Source organism: Gigantopelta aegis, chromosome 1, assembly GCF_016097555.1.
Source record: "Gigantopelta aegis isolate Gae_Host chromosome 1, Gae_host_genome, whole genome shotgun sequence".
NCBI classification, from domain to species: Eukaryota; Metazoa; Mollusca; class Gastropoda; order Neomphalida; family Peltospiridae; genus Gigantopelta; species Gigantopelta aegis.
The window spans coordinates 36,854,424-36,872,079 of NC_054699.1; the positions used below are offsets into that span (position 1 = coordinate 36,854,424).

The 17,656-nt window shown below is 42.6% G+C and overlaps 1 protein-coding gene across 1 annotated transcript in view; it reads right to left on the reverse strand.

Annotated features, from left to right (window-relative positions):
- Positions 1–6,678: 6,678 nt before the first annotated feature.
- The window catches only part of LOC121374478, a 33,037-nt gene continuing 22,059 nt past the window's right edge, over positions 6,679–17,656 (reverse strand). The window contains exons 11-15 of the mRNA XM_041501578.1: positions 17,584–17,651; positions 16,712–16,754; positions 11,905–11,962; positions 11,352–11,431; positions 6,679–7,444 (exon numbers count right to left, since the gene is read on the reverse strand). Coding sequence (XP_041357512.1) covers positions 7,115–7,444; positions 11,352–11,431; positions 11,905–11,962; positions 16,712–16,754; positions 17,584–17,651 — 579 coding nt within the window. The 3' untranslated portion in view covers positions 6,679–7,114. The remainder of the gene's footprint in view (positions 7,445–11,351; positions 11,432–11,904; positions 11,963–16,711; positions 16,755–17,583; positions 17,652–17,656) is intronic.

Here is a 17,656-nt window from a genome sequence, read left to right on the forward strand (position 1 = left end):
AGTAGTTTGGTTTAACTGGAAAATCGTGACATAATGAAACATTGGATTCATCACTGAAACCAGTGACGTGCTCGGGGATTGGAGGGGGGAGGGGGGAGGGGTATTCGCGAACAATTTGACTGGTTTCTAGCATATGCTATCCTATCACATGTATTTAACGTTAAGCGCAAATACAAGTCTAGTGTGTGACGCTCAGCATCCTCTGGTGTATTCAGGAAGCCGAATGCTCGCGAACAATTTGACCGGTACAATCGTCAGTTATCGTATCACATCCATCCAACCGCAAGCGCAAACTGTAGTCTTTTGTGCGACCGCGACAAGAACATCCTATAGAAGTGACCTCAAGATACGTATATGTAGCTACATGCAAACATCGTAAACCAAGGACTGTTCAAGTTCGATCGTCTAAAAACACGTAAAACCTGAGACAGAATAGCAACGAGCGAGTTCGTCCCAGGTATCTCCCCACTAGGTTTTTTTTCTTCACAAAGACAAACATACAGACATCATTGGCGTAGCCAGGGATTAATATTGGAAGGGGGTGGCTGGTAACGCACATTTGGGGTGGGTTGGCACCAACACTGTCTTTTTACAAGTGTTATTGGGCAAATATAAAAGGTGGTGGAGGAAAGAGGTGTGATTGGGAGGCATGACCACTTCTGACACCATGTTACAAACAAGAATGACACTGCGAGCTCTTTAAAATACAACGTATTTACATTTCAGGGCTCGGCGGCTCCGACGATAATTGCCGTTGTTGTAATAGAAATTGACGTACGGCGTAGGTTGGGAGCGTCACCAACGGTATGTTTGTGCTACTTAAAGGCATACTGTCACGCATTTATGGACCTTATTTTTCGAAAAATGGATAATAAATAAAAATTACATTAATTGTTGGAAACCAAATCTAGCCATCGCATCACCTTAACTGAACCATAATGGAGTGAAATCCATGTCAACCTTCTCGGCAGTTTTAGTTTTTGAATTATGGACCATTGCCATAATTCAATTATTTTCATAAAATATCATTAATAAATGGTGTATGGTGGTTATGAAGATGTTTAAATAAAGTACATTTAGGGACAAATCAAATTATTTTTGTTCAGGTAATACTTTGTTAGACCATTAAATAGGTCAGTAGGCTGTGACAGTATGCCTTTAATAAAAATTTCTGCCATCGATAATGACCGCGACAACTGGTGTACATTATCTTTCCTTACTTAACAATATAATATGCACAATGACGCGTTCTGTTTTGTGGTCGGATATAGACTGTTATAAATATGTTCTTGTTTAACTGCGCGAAAAAAACGTAACATGTTGTCCAGTGTTTCTTACTGCAGGCATGGTGGAGCAGGGGGTGGGCTGGGAGTAGTAAATCTTAAGGCAGAGATGAATTTTATTTGTAGAATGCAGTAAATTGCATTTCAGGACATCTAGTTTTCAAAATTTCATCGGAAAGCATACCCCCGAACCCCCTAGAATCTTTGTTTTACGCCCTCGATCTCAGTCCGCATCCCCCCCCCCCCTCCACGTATACTTGCTTCCGCCGTGCCAGTACTAATCGCGTAGTTCCGCTACCAGTCACGTGGTCCACATCGCATGCATGACTGATCACTTGTCACGTGGTCCACATTGCATGCATGACTGATCACTTGTCACGTGGTCCACATCGCATGCATGACTGATCACTTGTCAAAACCGTCTGGCAAAGAAGCCCTAACTTGACATCTTTTAACTAATGTATATACATTTATTAAAATATCCAAGTTTTATTATTGGACATGTACACATTTTACAAATAAATTAGTTATCTTTGTGGTGTTTGCCCTGTTTGTATTTTGTTGAGTGCAGCAATGGTTATAATAATGTGTTTTGAGAATCAAAGCTGTGACCACACTATGTCACAAAGGAGCACCTTACAGGTGGTAGCTGGCAATTATATAACACTCTAGGTGTGATGTTGCCCCACCTCCATCCCCACCTCCATCCCCACCTCCATCCCCATTCAGTAAAAACGATGGGGACGTTAGGGTAAAACGAGCTGGCCTGAAACCTTTCACCATTATGTCCATCTTTTCTCAATATTAATTATAATCCATGTGAAGATGCGTAGTGATTCGTTTGGAACTATATATAGCTGTTTGGTAGAAACACAAATATGAATAAACATTTTTATCCAGATTTAGAAATTTTTGTTTAATTCGGTCAAACACTAAGTACAGAAATGGGAGCCAGTTCGCCTGTGTCTTGGGGTCCCTCACACAACGTGGTAGGGTTGTTACATATCTTGTATGTATTTATTTAAAAAATAAAATAAAATAATAATGTTCACGTCGAGGTGTGGCGGAGTAACATTACGCAAGTTCAAGGGGGGGGGGGGGGGGGGGCTAGACCATGGTTTTTATCAGCTTTATTATTCTTTGCAAAATTAAAATACAATTCACAAAGCAAAATAACCACTGAGTTAAGTTTATATGCTGCACAAATCACTTTAACAAATGTAGATGGGCTGAAAATTGCCATCGGTGGGCCGTTTCAGCCCCTGCATTCCAGTTGTCATGGAAACTGCTCTCAGGGTTAATGCCATGTAGAATGAACCTCAGTCGATTTTCAACGTGTTTTTGCCAATCTGTTGAGTAACGGGGGCCTTTCTGCTTGATACACAGAATTCGAAATCTTTCTTCTTATTCGTATGACGGCCTTCTGGAATGTGTGTGTCTAAATTATAACCAATGAACTCGGAAAGTGTTGCGTACAAATTTAATTCCTTTCCTCTCTCTCTCTCTCTCTCTCTCTCTCTCACACACACATACACAAAATACTCACATTTCATCATTCTTTTCCATTCTATGCAAGACGTACATAAATATTTAAAATATGCAAAGAAAACAGAAAATAATAGAACTATATTAATAATGCACAGGCCTGTTCAAAGAGAATTTTGTTGCTAGATTCACAAACCACGAACGAAAGCAATACATCACAATTCCCGTGTCCTGGCTGTTATTGTGGCAGCCATCTTGAATTTAAATTGTGTTGTAACGTCTTGATTAGATGAGGGTAGTTCAAAATGAATTCCACGACCCCTAAAACACTGTCATAGACATTACGTTTTGTTAAAGGTAATAACGTATCCGAGTTATTGACTGTTCAGTGTTGTGGCAGCCATATTGGACGCCATCTTGAATATTTAAACATGTGGTGGAATAACAGAAACATTACGTAAGTTTAGAGGGGGGCCCTAGACCAAGGAGTGGTCTTAACCTCTCGTTAAAACGTTTTTGGTTTTTTTAGCTTTATTACTCCTTGCAAAATTGAAATACAACACTCAAAGCAAAATAACCACTGAGTTAAGTTTATATCCTGCACAAGTCACTTTAACAATTGTCGTAGACAGGCTGAAAATTGCCATCGGTGGGCCGTTTTAGCCCCTGCATTCCAGTTGTCATGGAAACTGCTCTGAGGGTTAATGCCATGTAAAATGAACCTCACTCGATTTTCAACGTGTTTTTGCCAATCTGTCATATATCTCACTAACGAAAGGCGTGATCTTATTAGTCCACCACTGATCAAACTAGAGGGGACTATAGATTTCGTCTCAGACTGTCTGTCTGTCCGTCCCACATATAGTTTTCCGAACTTTGTTTTTCGCAATACCTCAAGATGTTGAGCTGAAATTGTGCGAACATCTTTCACTGGCGTAGGAAGCAGCGATGTTTTTTATCATGTACAGTTACATGGCGATTTATTCATTTGTGAAAAGTATGAACCTTGAACTTAGGAAACACGAGCACTTGTTGGGCCCAGTAGGGGAGGTGTATTGTTGCACAGTACCCTCAGAACACCTGTTGGACCCAGTCGGGGATGTGTATTGTTGCGCAGTACTATCAGAACACTTGTTGGGCCCAGTAGGGGATGTGTATTGTTTTGCTGTACTCTCAGAACACCTGTTGGGCCCAGAAGGAGAGGTGTATTGTTGTGCAGTACTCTCAGAACACCTGTTGGGCCCAGTAGGTGAGGTGTATTGTTGTGCAGTACTCTCAGAACACTAGTTGAGACCAGTAGGGGAGGTGTATTGTTGCGCTATACTCTCAGAACACCTGTTGAGCCTGTGCAGTACTCTCAGAACACCTGTTGAGCCCAGTAGGTGATGTGTATTGTTGTGCAGTACTCTCAGAACACTTGTTGAGCCCAGTAGGTGATGTGTATTGTTGTGCAGTACTCTCAGAACACTTGTTGAACCCAGTAGGGGATGTGTATTGTTTTGCAGTACTCTCAGAACACCTGTTGAGCCCAGTAGGGGATGTGTATAGGGGATGTGTATTGTTTTGCAGTACTCTCAGAACACTTGTTGGGCCCAGTAGGTGAGGTGTATTGTTGTGCAGTACTCTCAGAACACCTGTTGGGCCCAGTAGGTGAGGTGTATTGTTGTGCAGTACTCTCAGAACACCTGTTGGGCCCAGAAGGGGAGGTGTATTGTTGTGCAGTACTCTCAGAACACCTGTTGGGCCCAGTAGGTGAGGTGTATTGTTGTGCAGTACTCTCAGAACACTTGTTGAGCCCAGTAGGGGAGGTGTATTGTTGCACAATACTCTCAGAACACTTGTTGAGCCCAGTAGGGGATGTGTATTGTTGTGCAGTACTCTCAGAACACCTGTTGGGCCCAGTAGGGGATGTGTATTGTTGTGCAATACTCTCAGAACACCTGTTGAGCCCAGTAGGTGATGTGTATTGTTTTGCAGTACTCTCAGAACACTTGTTGAACCCAGTAGGGGATGTGTATTGTTGTGCAATACTCTCAGAACACCTGTTGAGACCAGTAGGGGATGTGTATTGTTGTGCAGTACTCTCAGAACACCTGTTGAGCCCAGTAGGTGATGTGTATTTTGTGCAGTACTCTCAGAACACCTGTTGAGCCCAGTAGGTGATGTGTATTGTTGTGCAGTACTCTCAGAACACCTGTTGAGCCCAGTAGGTGATGTGTATTGTTTTGCAGTACTCTCAGAACACTTGTTGAACCCAGTAGGGGATGTGTATTGTTTTGCAGTACTCTCAGAACACCTGTTGAGCCCAGTAGGGGATGTGTATAGGGGATGTGTATTGTTTTGCAGTACTCTCAGAACACTTGTTGAGCCCAGTAGGTGAGGTGTATTGTTGTGCAGTACTCTCAGAACACCTGTTGGGCCCAGTAGGTGAGGTGTATTGTTGTGCAGTACTCTCAGAACACCTGTTGGGCCCAGTAGGGGATGTGTATTGTTGTGCAATACTCTCAGAACACCTGTTGAGCCCAGTAGGTGATGTGTATTGTTTTGCAGTACTCTCAGAACACTTGTTGAACCCAGTAGGGGATGTGTATTGTTGTGCAATACTCTCAGAACACCTGTTGAGACCAGTAGGGGATGTGTATTGTTGTGCAGTACTCTCAGAACACCTGTTGAGCCCAGTAGGTGATGTGTATTTTGTGCAGTACTCTCAGAACACCTGTTGAGCCCAGTAGGTGATGTGTATTGTTGTGCAGTACTCTCAGAACACCTGTTGAACCCAGTAGGGGATGTGTATTGTTGTGCAATACTCTCAGAACACCTGTTGGGCCCAGTAGGGGATGTGTATTGTTGCGCAGTACTCTCAGAACACCTGTTGAGCCCAGTAGGTGATGTGTATTTTGTGCAGTACTCTCAGAACACCTGTTGAGCCCAGTAGGTGATGTGTATTGTTGTGCAGTACTCTCAGAACACCTGTTGAACCCAGTAGGGGATGTGTATTGTTGTGCAATACTCTCAGAACACCTGTTGGGCCCAGTAGGGGATGTGTATTGTTGCGCAGTACTCTCAGAACACCTGTTGAGCCCAGTAGGGGATGTGTATTGTTGTGCAGTACTCTCAGAACACCTGTTGGGCCCAGTAGGTGATGTGTATTGTTTTGCAGTACTCTCAGAACACTTGTTGAACCCAGTAGGGGATGTGTATTGTTTTGCAGTACTCTCAGAACACCTGTTGAGCCCAGTAGGGGATGTGTATTGTTTTGCAGTACTCTCAGAACACTTGTTGGGCCCAGTAGGCGAGGTGTATTGTTGTGCAGTACTCTCAGAACACCTGTTGGGCCCAGTAGGTGAGGTGTATTGTTGTGCAGTACTCTCAGAACACCTGTTGTGCACAGAAGGGGAGGTGTATTGTTGTGCAGTACTTTCAGAACACCTGTTGGGCCCAGTAGGTGAGGTGTATTGTTGTGCAGTACTCTCAGAACACTTGTTGGGCCCAGTAGAGGAGATGTATTGTTGTGCAGTACTCTCAGAACACTTGTTGGTTCCCAGTAGGGGAGGTGTATTGTTGTGCAGTACTCTAAGAACACTTGTTGGGCCCAGTAGGGGATGTGTATTGTTGTGCAGTACTCTCAGAACACCCGTTGGGCCCAATAGGGGATGTGTATTGTTGCACAGTACTCTCAGAACACCTGTTGAGCCCAGTAGGGGATGTGTATTGTTGCGCAGTACTCTCAGAACACCTGTTGGGCCCAGTAGGGGAGGTGTATTGTTGTGCAGTACTCTCAGAACACCTGTTGCGCCCAGTAGGGGAGGTGTATTGTTGTGCAGTACTCTCAGAACACCTGTTGGTTCCCAGTAGGGGAGGTGTATTGTTGTGCAGTACTCTCGGAACACCTGTTGGGCCCAGTAGGGGAGGTGTATTGTTGTGCAGTACTCTCAGAACACCTGTTGGGCACAGAAGGGGAGGTGTATTGTTGTGCAGTACTCTCAGAACACCTGTTGGGCCCAGTAGGGGAGGTGTATTGTTGTGCAGTACTCTCAGAACACCTGTTGGGCCCAGTAGGGGATGTGTATTGTTGTGCAGTACTCTCAGAACACTTGTTGGGCCCAGTAGGGGATGTGTATTGTTGTGCAGTACTCTCAGAACACTTGATGGGCCCAGTAGGGGATGTGTATTGTGCAGTACTCTCAGAACACCTGTTGAGCCCAGCAGGGGATGTGTAGTGTTGTGCAGTACTCTCAGAATGCATGTTCAATGTAACATTCAAAGGCTGGATGCACTTTAAACACTGAGGCGGTCAGATGGTCTGTGCTATACTTCTACCTAAATGGCAAGGCAAGACTGTAGCTTCAACTAAAATACACTCTACAGTAGATCACCGTGATGACTAAAAGAACAAGAGTCAGTTTGTTACCATAGTTACGACCAGATAAAGCCATGCTAGCGCTGTGTGCACTAATATTGTGTTCCTGGGAAGCGTTTACTTCATCGTATGTAAATACAATATTTCTGTCTGGATTCGAACTGTATGTCCCAGCACACACTTCCGGATTCAGTGTATCATACGTTACTTTAACACTGCTGACGTCATATTCCGGTTCAGTATCGTGGTGTACATAAGCATCTGTCTGATTGGACGTCTCGCGAAGGTCAAGGTCGGTTTCAACGACAAGGTAATTCTGAAAGAATCAAACAAGCTAAATCAAGACACATTCATACACTGCATCATTTTACATATTAACAGCTGCTGTATGCATTGCGTGCATATACAAGTACAGGGGATAGAAATAAATAAATATTTGAGCTTTTGAAATCAAGTAAAACTAACTATAATTGACTCCTTTTTTTCTTCTTTTTTTTGGTTGTTGTTGCAATTGGGGCTTTTTTAAGGGGAATTTAGGGGGTTTTGTTTTGTGTGTGCGTGCATGCATGTGTGTGTGTATCACTATGTGTGGTGGTGTTGTTTGTTTCTGTGTGTGTGTGCCACTGTGTGTGATGGTGGTGGTGGTGGTGGTGTGTGTGTGTGTGTCTGTGAGTATGTGTTTGTGCATGCGTGGGTGCGAGTGTGTGTGTGTCACTGTGTGTATGATGGTGGTGGTGTGTATGTGTGTCACTGTGTGTATGATGGTGGTGGTGGTGTGTCACTGTGTGTATGATGGTGGTGGCGGTGTATGTGTCACTGTGTGTATGATGGTGGTGGTATGTGTGTGTCACTGTGTGTATGATGGTGGTGGTGGTGTGTGTGGCACTGTGTGTATGATGGTGGTGGTGGTGTGTGTGTCACTGTGTATGATGGTGGTGGTGGTGTATGTGTGTGTCACTGTGTGTATGATGGTGGTGGTGGTGTGTGTGGCACTGTGTGTATGCTGGCGGTAGTGTGTGTGTCAGTGTGTGTATGATGGTGGTGGTGGTGTGTGTGTCACTGTGTATGATGGTGGTGGTGTGTATGTGTGTCACTGTGTGTATGATGGTGGTGGTATGTATGTGTGTCACTGTGTGTATGATGGTGGTGGTGGTGTGTCACTGTGTGTATGATGGTGGTGGCGGTGTGTGTGTGTCACTGTGTGTATGATGGTGGTGGTATGTGTGTGTCACTGTGTGTATGATGGTGGTGGTGGTGTGTGTGGCACTGTGTGTATGCTGGTGGTAGTGTGTGTGTCAGTGTGTGTATGATGGTGGTGGTGGTGTGTGTGTCACTGTGTGTATGATGGTAGTGGCGGTGTGTGTGTCACTGTGTGTATGATGGTGGTGGTGTGTGTGTGTGTAACTGTGTGTATGATGGTGGTGGTGGTGTGTGTGTGTGTGTGTAACTGTGTGTATGATGGTGGTGGTGTGTGTATGTGTAACTGTGTGTATGATGGTGGTGGTGGTGTGTGTGTCACTGTGTGTATGCTGGTGGTGGTGTATGTGCGTAACTGTGTGTATGATGGTGGTGGTGTGTGTGTGTAAATGTGTGTATGATGGTGGTGGTGTGTGTGTGTGTAACTGTGTGTATGATGGTGGTGGTGGTGTCTGTGTCACTGTGTGTATGATGGTGGTGGTATGTGTGTGTCACTGTGTGTATGATGGTGGTGGTATGTGTGTGTAACTGTGTGTATGATGGTGGTGGCGGTGTGTGTGTCACTGTGTGTATGATGGTGGTGGTATGTGTGTGTCACTGTGTGTATGATGGTGGTGGTGGTGTGTGTGTCAGTGTGTGTATGATGGTGGTGGTGGTATGTGTGTGTCAGTGTGTGTATGATGGTGGTGGTGGTGTGTGTGTCACTGTGTGTATGCTGGTGGTGGTGTATGTGTGTAACTGTGTGTATGATGGTGGTGGTGGTGTGCGTGTCACTGTGTGTATGCTGGTGGTGGTGTATGCGTGTCACTGTGTGTATGATGGTGGTGGTGTATGTGTGTAACTGTGTATGATGGTGGTGGTGGTGTGCGTGTCACTGTGTGTATGATGGTGGTGGTGTATGTGTGTAACTGTGTGTATGATGGTGGTGGTGGTGTGCGTGTCACTGTGTGTATGCTGGTGGTGGTGTATGTGTGTAACTGTGTGTATGATGGTGGTGGTGTATGTGTGTAACTGTGTGTATGATGGTGGTGGTGGTGGTGTGTGTGTCACTGTGTGTATGCTGGTGGTGGTGTGTGTGTCAGTGTGTGTATGATGGTGGTGGTGGTGTGTGTGTCACTGTGTGTATGATGGTGGTGGTATGTGTGTGTCACTGTGTGTATGATGGTGGTGGTGGTGTGTGTGTCACTGTGTGTATGCTGGTGGTGGTGTATGTGTGTAACTGTGTGTATGATGGTGGTGGTGTGTGTGTCACTGTGTGTATGCTGGTGGTGGTGGTGTGTGTGTCACTGTGTGTATGATGGTGGTGGTGGTGTGTGTGTCACTGTGTGTATGCTGGTGGTGGTGTATGTGTGTAACTGTGTGTATGGTGGTGGTGGTGGTGGTGTATGTGTGTAACTGTGTGTATGATGGTGGTGGTGGTGGTGGTGTATGTGTGTAACTGTGTGTATGGTGGTGGTGGTGGTGGTGTATGTGTGTAACTGTGTATGATGGTGGTGGTGGTGTGTGTGTCAGTGTGTGTATGATGGTGGTGGTGGTATGTGTGTGTCAGTGTGTGTATGATGGTGGTGGTGGTATGTGTGTGTCAGTGTGTGTATGATGGTGGTGGTGTATGTGTGTAACTGTGTGTATGATGGTGGTGGTGTATGTGTGTAACTGTGTGTATGATGGTGGTGGTGGTGTGCGTGTCACTGTGTGTATGCTGGTGGTGGTGTATGCGTGTCACTGTGTGTATGATGGTGGTGGTGGTGTGTGTGTCAGTGTGTGTATGATGGTGGTGGTGGTATGTGTGTGTCAGTGTGTGTATGATGGTGGTGGTGGTATGTGTGTGTCAGTGTGTGTATGATGGTGGTGGTGTATGTGTGTAACTGTGTGTATGATGGTGGTGGTGTATGTGTGTAACTGTGTGTATGATGGTGGTGGTGTATGTGTGTAACTGTGTGTATGATGGTGGTGGTGGTGTGCGTGTCACTGTGTGTATGCTGGTGGTGGTATGTGTGTGTCAGTGTGTGTATGATGGTGGTGGTATGTGTGTGTAACTGTGTGTATGATGGTGGTGGTGTATGTGTGTAACTGTGTGTATGATGGTGGTGGTGGTGTGCGTGTCACTGTGTGTATGCTGGTGGTGGTGTATGCGTGTCACTGTGTGTATGATGGTGGTGGTGTATGTGTGTAACTGTGTATGATGGTGGTGGTGGTGTGCGTGTCACTGTGTGTATGATGGTGGTGGTGTATGTGTGTAACTGTGTGTATGATGGTGGTGGTGGTGTGCGTGTCACTGTGTGTATGCTGGTGGTGGTGTATGTGTGTAACTGTGTGTATGATGGTGGTGGTGTATGTGTGTAACTGTGTGTATGATGGTGGTGGTGGTGGTGTGTGTGTCACTGTGTGTATGCTGGTGGTGGTGTGTGTGTCAGTGTGTGTATGATGGTGGTGGTGGTGTGTGTGTCACTGTGTATGATGGTGGTGGTGGTGTGTGTGGCACTGTGTGTATGCTGGTAGTGGTGTGTGTGTCAGTGTGTGTATGATGGTGGTGGTGGGTGTGTGTCTATGAGTATGTGTTTGTGCATGTGTGGGTGTGTGTATCGTGTGTGTGTTTGTGTGTGTGTGTGCACGCATGTGTGTGTATCGTGTGTATGTGTGCGTGCGTGTGTGTGTGTGTGCGCGCTTGTATGTGTGCATCGTGTCTGTGCATGTGTGTGCACGCGCTTGTGTGTATGTGTGCGCGCTTGTGTGTGTGTGTGTGTCGTGTGTGTGTGTGTGCACGCGCTTGTGTGGTGTGTATCGTGTGTGTGTTTGTGCGCGTGCTTGTGTGTGTGTGTCGTATGTGTGTGTGTGCGCACGCTTGTGTGTATCGTGTGTGCGTGCGCTTGTGTGTGTATCGTGTGTGTGTGCGTGTGTGTGTGTGTGCGCGCGCGTGCTTGTGTGTGTATCGTGTGTGTGTGTGTGTGTGCGTGCGTGTGTGTGTGTGTGTGTGTGTGTGTGTTGTGGTGTTCAATATAAGATATATACAGTGTATAGATGCATACTCCGTTGGCCGTTAAAGTGACATTGGACAGCGCCAGTCCTCTGGGAATCAGGTAGGAAAGTCCAAGTGTAGGAGTGGCATCTATGGAAAAGAGAAAAGTGAGAAGAAACCAGCAACTGACATTGAGTAGCCTAGTGTTTGTTATACACATAATACTAGCTTAACTGTAGGAAGAAACCTAAAATATCTACATAAAAACACAGATATTATTTCAAGAATGTGTTCGTTAGCATCCGTAAAATTTGCAAAAATTAACAATTACATTTTTCATTTGTACCCTTTACTGATTTTACTTCTTGGGTACACAGCATATAACAATTGTACACAAAAAAGGATATAGATATAATAAATGCATACGTATGAAATGATTTTATACAAAAATCTACGCTGAGATATTACAAAGCACTGATGTCCAGAAATACATATGTTATAGATATACAAATGTATACATATCGTAAGCATGAAAATGTAAGTATAATAATGCAAAAATATTTTATTTGCTGGTAACCTTTTAAAATGACTATTAAGTCACAGTTGTTTATAGATGTACTTACTTTCTGATGGATGGAAAAATTCATATAGTTTGAATTCAGAAGCCAAACCTCTAGTATCCTAAAATGGAAAAACGTATTTGTTATTTTTCTTTTATCCTTCACAATACTTACGTTTTAAATACACTGAATAATAAATGATGCTTCTGAACAAAAAGATTCAATATTTAATACTGGTATAAAAGGTGGGTTTGTTTGTGTTTGATTTCTTCGGTGGTTTTGGGTGAGTTTTTTTTTTTGGGGGGGGGGGGGTCTTTCTTTTTTTCCCCATTTTATCACACAACACGTACTTAAAACAGTAAAATGTCTTAAAAATGAAACGGATTGCAGGGAAAATATTTTGAATTATGACTTTAATATACTACACGACAAGAGACACGTGACGTACAGAATAACAATACAATGTGTTTAATATACTACACGACGAGACACGTGACGTACAGAATAACAATACAATGTGTTTAATATACTACACGACAAGAGACACGTGACGTACAGAATAACAATACAATGTGTTTAATATACTACACAAGAGTCACGTGACGTACAGAATAACAATACAATGTGTTTAATATACTACACAAGAGACGTGGCTTTCTTTCATGGGATAGCTCTGTTCCATATACCTGAGGATGAGATAAATTCTTGCCTTGTCTTGTCATGTATAGAAAAACGAATATTTATCAGATACATATGTTTGTTGACATGTAATTGCCATGGTTGATCGTCCATGGTGTTCTTGACTGCTGTAATTCCGTTTCACTCTAATTGGTCTGATTGCTAGCCCTTAATGAACTCATGACTAAGTTATTGCGTAATTGGCAGGTAACACAATAACACTGAATCCTACATGAATGCTAAATATATAAATTACATTTGAATATAGTTGAACATGTTACACTAACTACGAGTGTAGAAAATATACATAGCATGGCCTTTGATATAACAGTTGCGGAGCACTGGCTGGAACGAGGAATAGCCTAACGGGCCTACTAGTGTATTTAATTCGTCATATGTATCTATGTATATCGCATGCAGTGTTTATAAGGCTTTTAGCTCCCACTACGTGGTCGGTCTAGGATCGATCCCCGTTGGTGGGCCCATTGGCCTTTCTCGTTCCAGCCAGTGCACCACGACTGGTATATCAAAGGCCGTGGTACATGTATGCACTATCCTGTCTGTGGGATGGTTCATATAAAAGATACCTTGCTATTAATGAAAAAACATACAGAGCGTTTCCACTCTTATACTGTATGTTAAAATTACCAAATGTTTAACATTCATTAGCCGATGAATAATAAACCAATGTGGTCTACTGATGTTGTTAAACAAAACAAACTTTTACTGTTAAAGGGACTGTCCTGAGTTTGCAGCCATTTTAAGATGTTTGCGATAACAGAGCCTTCTTGGCGACTACTATTTCATACTAAATACATTTTCTTGTTTAAAATACCAGTATCTGCATATCGAATGTGTTTGCGGTTGTATACTAATGTTTGTTTTTACTTTAATTCGTGATAAAAAAAAAAAATCGTACGTTTAGACTACTACAAGCATTAGAACAACAACAAACACCTTGTAAATACAGACACTGATATTTTAAATAAGAAAATGTATTTAATTTGTATGTTACGTCATCGAAAAGGCTCTATTTGTCAGAGACATTTTACAGTGGCTGGAAACTCAGGACTGTCCCTTTAACTTTTTAGCTCCCACTATACATGTCAAAAGGTGAATATAGACCACGTGGTCGACTACAATAACATGATCTGACATCACGAAGTGACTGCTACATTTTACATTCTCAGATACGTGTGCTAAAGGAAAACTGAAAACGTTTTGATCTCTTTGTGTACGTGTACTGTCATTTCCTTCCTAAGATTAATCTAATAAAATGTGCGTAGAATATTAACAATAGACCACGACGGGAAGGATTACATCACATATAGGCGTCGAAATATTTCTGCAACTGATTGAAGGGGGGGGGGGTAGGGAGGGGGCAGACTGGAGTGGCCAGTTATTAAACGTGAGGACATTCATATACATGTAACAATGTACATTTGTATGTATATTTTTCAGATAAAATACTGATTAAATGTAAATAATTAAATTTTCTTTGCGTCTATACACTTTACGACAATCTGATTGGTCCAGAGGTGCTTACTTTTTTTTCATTCATATCTGGATGAACCGAAACTATTTAAGCCACGCCTACTACCTCAGCCCCCCCCCCCCCCCCCCCCCCCCACACACACACACACACACACACACACTGACTCGCACTACTTTTGTGGAACAAGCCGGATTATTCGGGCGGCCACATTTAGATATTGTGAAGAAAACACACGTGAAAGCTACAAAAGCAATAAAAAAAATTATACGATAAATTAATAGAAAATGCTTTAGCAGAGTGGACATGTAGATCTATACGCATTGATTTAAAAAAGAAAGAAAAAAAAACCCTCCTCGCTAATCATGACATGAGACTCGGTTGTTGGCCAAAGAAATCGTGTAGGAAACTTCACGCTTGTAACTTACTTGTAAGCGATGTTCTACGGCATAAATGTTAGACACGTTCCCTTCATTCACTTTCATAAAATATAAACTAAACACGAATAGGACAATTCCTTCCAGTATAACTAAATGATCCGTAAAAATGCACAGCAGCTAGAAAAAAATGGCGTCGCTTGTCAAAATTACGTCATTTACAAAACAAAATCACCTGATTCAAATAATAATGAATGAACGCTTACATTCTTAAGCGACATAAGTATCAATTAAGTTAACACAAAAATACTACAGGCGTATTTAAAGCTAAACAAAATAAATTCAGTTATATATTGTTAATTTATGCATATAAATTTAATGATAAGATTTGACCGCAATTATATCTTGGTTTATGCAAGTATGAACCGAAAAAACGATGTGCACACTTTTGTATGGCTCTACGCGGCTCAATGTCATACAGTGTGCACATTGTTTTTTCGGTTCATACTTGCATGAACCAAAAAATAATTGCGGTCAATTCTTAAATGAATCAGATCGCGGCACTACGTTTATTGACGGCGACACTCCAGAATGCATCAACCGTAGTAAAAAAAAAACACACCAACCACCCCCCCCCCCCCCCCAAAAAAAAAAAAAAAAAAAAAAAAACAACCTCATGTCAATAGAAACTTTACAATGAAACTTATCCAGTGTTCTCAAAACCAAAAAGCTAATTTATGTAAAAATATACGAAGTCGTTCCCATTCAAAACGACACTGCATCGCATATTCATACGTCATTCGAATATCGATTAATGGCTGACTGGAATAATGGTTGCATATACAGTTTACAAAAAATACCTGGTATTGTGTTTGAGATTATATCATAAAGAGACTATTACCCTCGTGTGTTTCGGTATCGTCAACATGATACGTACATGTGTATGATACTGACTATACCGAACACACATAAGCTACATTCTTGTTCCGTGTCGGAGAATATATATATACATACATATATACATACACACACACACACACACACACACAGAGAGAGAGAGAGAGAGAGAGAGAGAGAGAGAGAGAGAGAGAGAGAGAGAGAGAGAGAGAGAGAGAGAGAGAGAGAGACAGACATACAGACAGACAGACAGACAGAGGAGAGAGACAGCGAGGGGTGGAGAGTCCTCCCCCCCCCCCCATCCCCCACTTCCGAAGCCTATGTATTATATGTGGCACATTTATTTTACGTAACAGATCATAGTTACATAGGTCATAGTTACATAGGACATAATAACACAGGTCATAATAACACAGGTCATAGTTACACAGGTCATAATAACACAGGTCATAGTTACACAGGTCATAATAACACAGGTCATAGTTACACAAATCATAGTTACACAGGTCATAATAACACAGGTCATAGTTACACAGGTCATAATAACATAGGTCATAGTTACACAAATCATAGTTACACAGGTCATAATAACACAGGTCATAGTTACACAGGTCATAATAACACAGGTCATAGTTACACAGGTCATAATAACACAGGTCATAGTTACACAAATCATAGTTACACAGGTCATAATAACACAGGTCATAGTTACACAGGTCATAATAACACAGATCATAATAACACAGATCATAGTTACATAATTAAAAGTATCAAAAGCTGTGCCTTAAAGAATCTAGTCAACATCTACTGTACAAACTACAAACGATCATCGGTTAGCCAATCATCTTTGTTAGGATGAAATGCATTTCAGTACTTCTCGAGATTTATTTTGCCCCAGCATTTGAACATTTCCTCGGTGCACTTACACAGGGGTCGACACACTGCCGTCTTGACCGGGTTTTGCCGGACTACATTAACACGGGCCGGGATATGTTTTTGCCGGCCGGCCAATTAAACCAAGAATTATTGTGCGCTTAAATGTTTTTATCATGTTTGGTCCGGAAAGTTTTGATTAGGTCCAGAAGAATTAGGAGCTTTCCAGACCTAATGTCCGGATTACAGTAAATGTTGCAGTTTCCCAGTGGTATATCAGTTTCCCAGTGGTATATCAGTTTCCCAGTGGTATATCAGTTTATGGACCTTACATTTTGTATGAGTCAACATTTTAAAATTAACCCAACTATCAAAGTAAACAACAGGCGCGGATCCAGGGGTTGTGTGGGGGGGGGGGGGGGGGCGGTTATGGTAAAAGGTGTTTGAACAGGCTTTTATTTTATTTTATTTATTTTTTATATCTGCGAAAAAGGGGCGCGGTCTTCGGCCCCTTCCCCTGGATCCGCGCCTGAACATAGTTACTTTATCTTACTGTAACATCATGAATCGTGGACGTTATGCTCCTGACACGCTCTCTGAAATGAAACAATAAATATAACATAATTAGTATGCATCATACAGTTTAGAAATGTTTGCGCTTGATATAATTTGTGTGTGTTGGTTAGTTAGTGAATTAGTTTGTTTTGTTTAACGACATCACTAGAGCACATTGGTTTATTTTGGTAATTTTGACATATAGACTTATAGAGGAAAGAAGGAAATGTTTTATTTAACGACGCACTCAACACGTTTTATTTACGGTTATATGGCATCAGATATATGGTTAAGGTCCACACAAATATTGAGAGAGTAAATCTGCTGTCGTCACTTCATGGGCTACTCTTTTCGATTAGCAGCAAGGGATCGTTTATATGCACCATCCCACAGACAGTATAGCACATACCACGGCCTTTCATATACCAATCGTGGTGCACTGGTTGGAACGAGTATGGTTATTGGAGGTTCAGACCTAAATAGACAATATTTTTATTGGATAGAGTGCAAAGTATATGAAAATTGAATCCCCCCCCCCCCCACCCCCACACACACACCTAAGTGACACTAGCTGTCTACTATTATGGAAGTATTGGCACTCATAATGATAGGCTCAGACTGTCAACTGCCAGCAGAAAGTTAGCCAACTTAACAGTTGCATTGTAATTTCCCCAACTCCTGAATTACGATGAGTTATACGACGAGAATCGAGTTGTAAGAGCGCTCAGACTAGCAACTGGACAGCAGAAAGTTGGCAAACTTTGTGCTGGCAGTTGGTAGTCTGAGTCTAGCATATTTCGTCACCATTGGTTTCGTGATCACAGTATTGGTGCAGACAAACTAGTTGGCTATTGAATTACGTTGAATTACCTCCAGCGCTCGGTGTGAAAGATGACAGCTGTGTTTTGTGCAATAGCAGAGATAGTTGCTTCCATATCCTGCA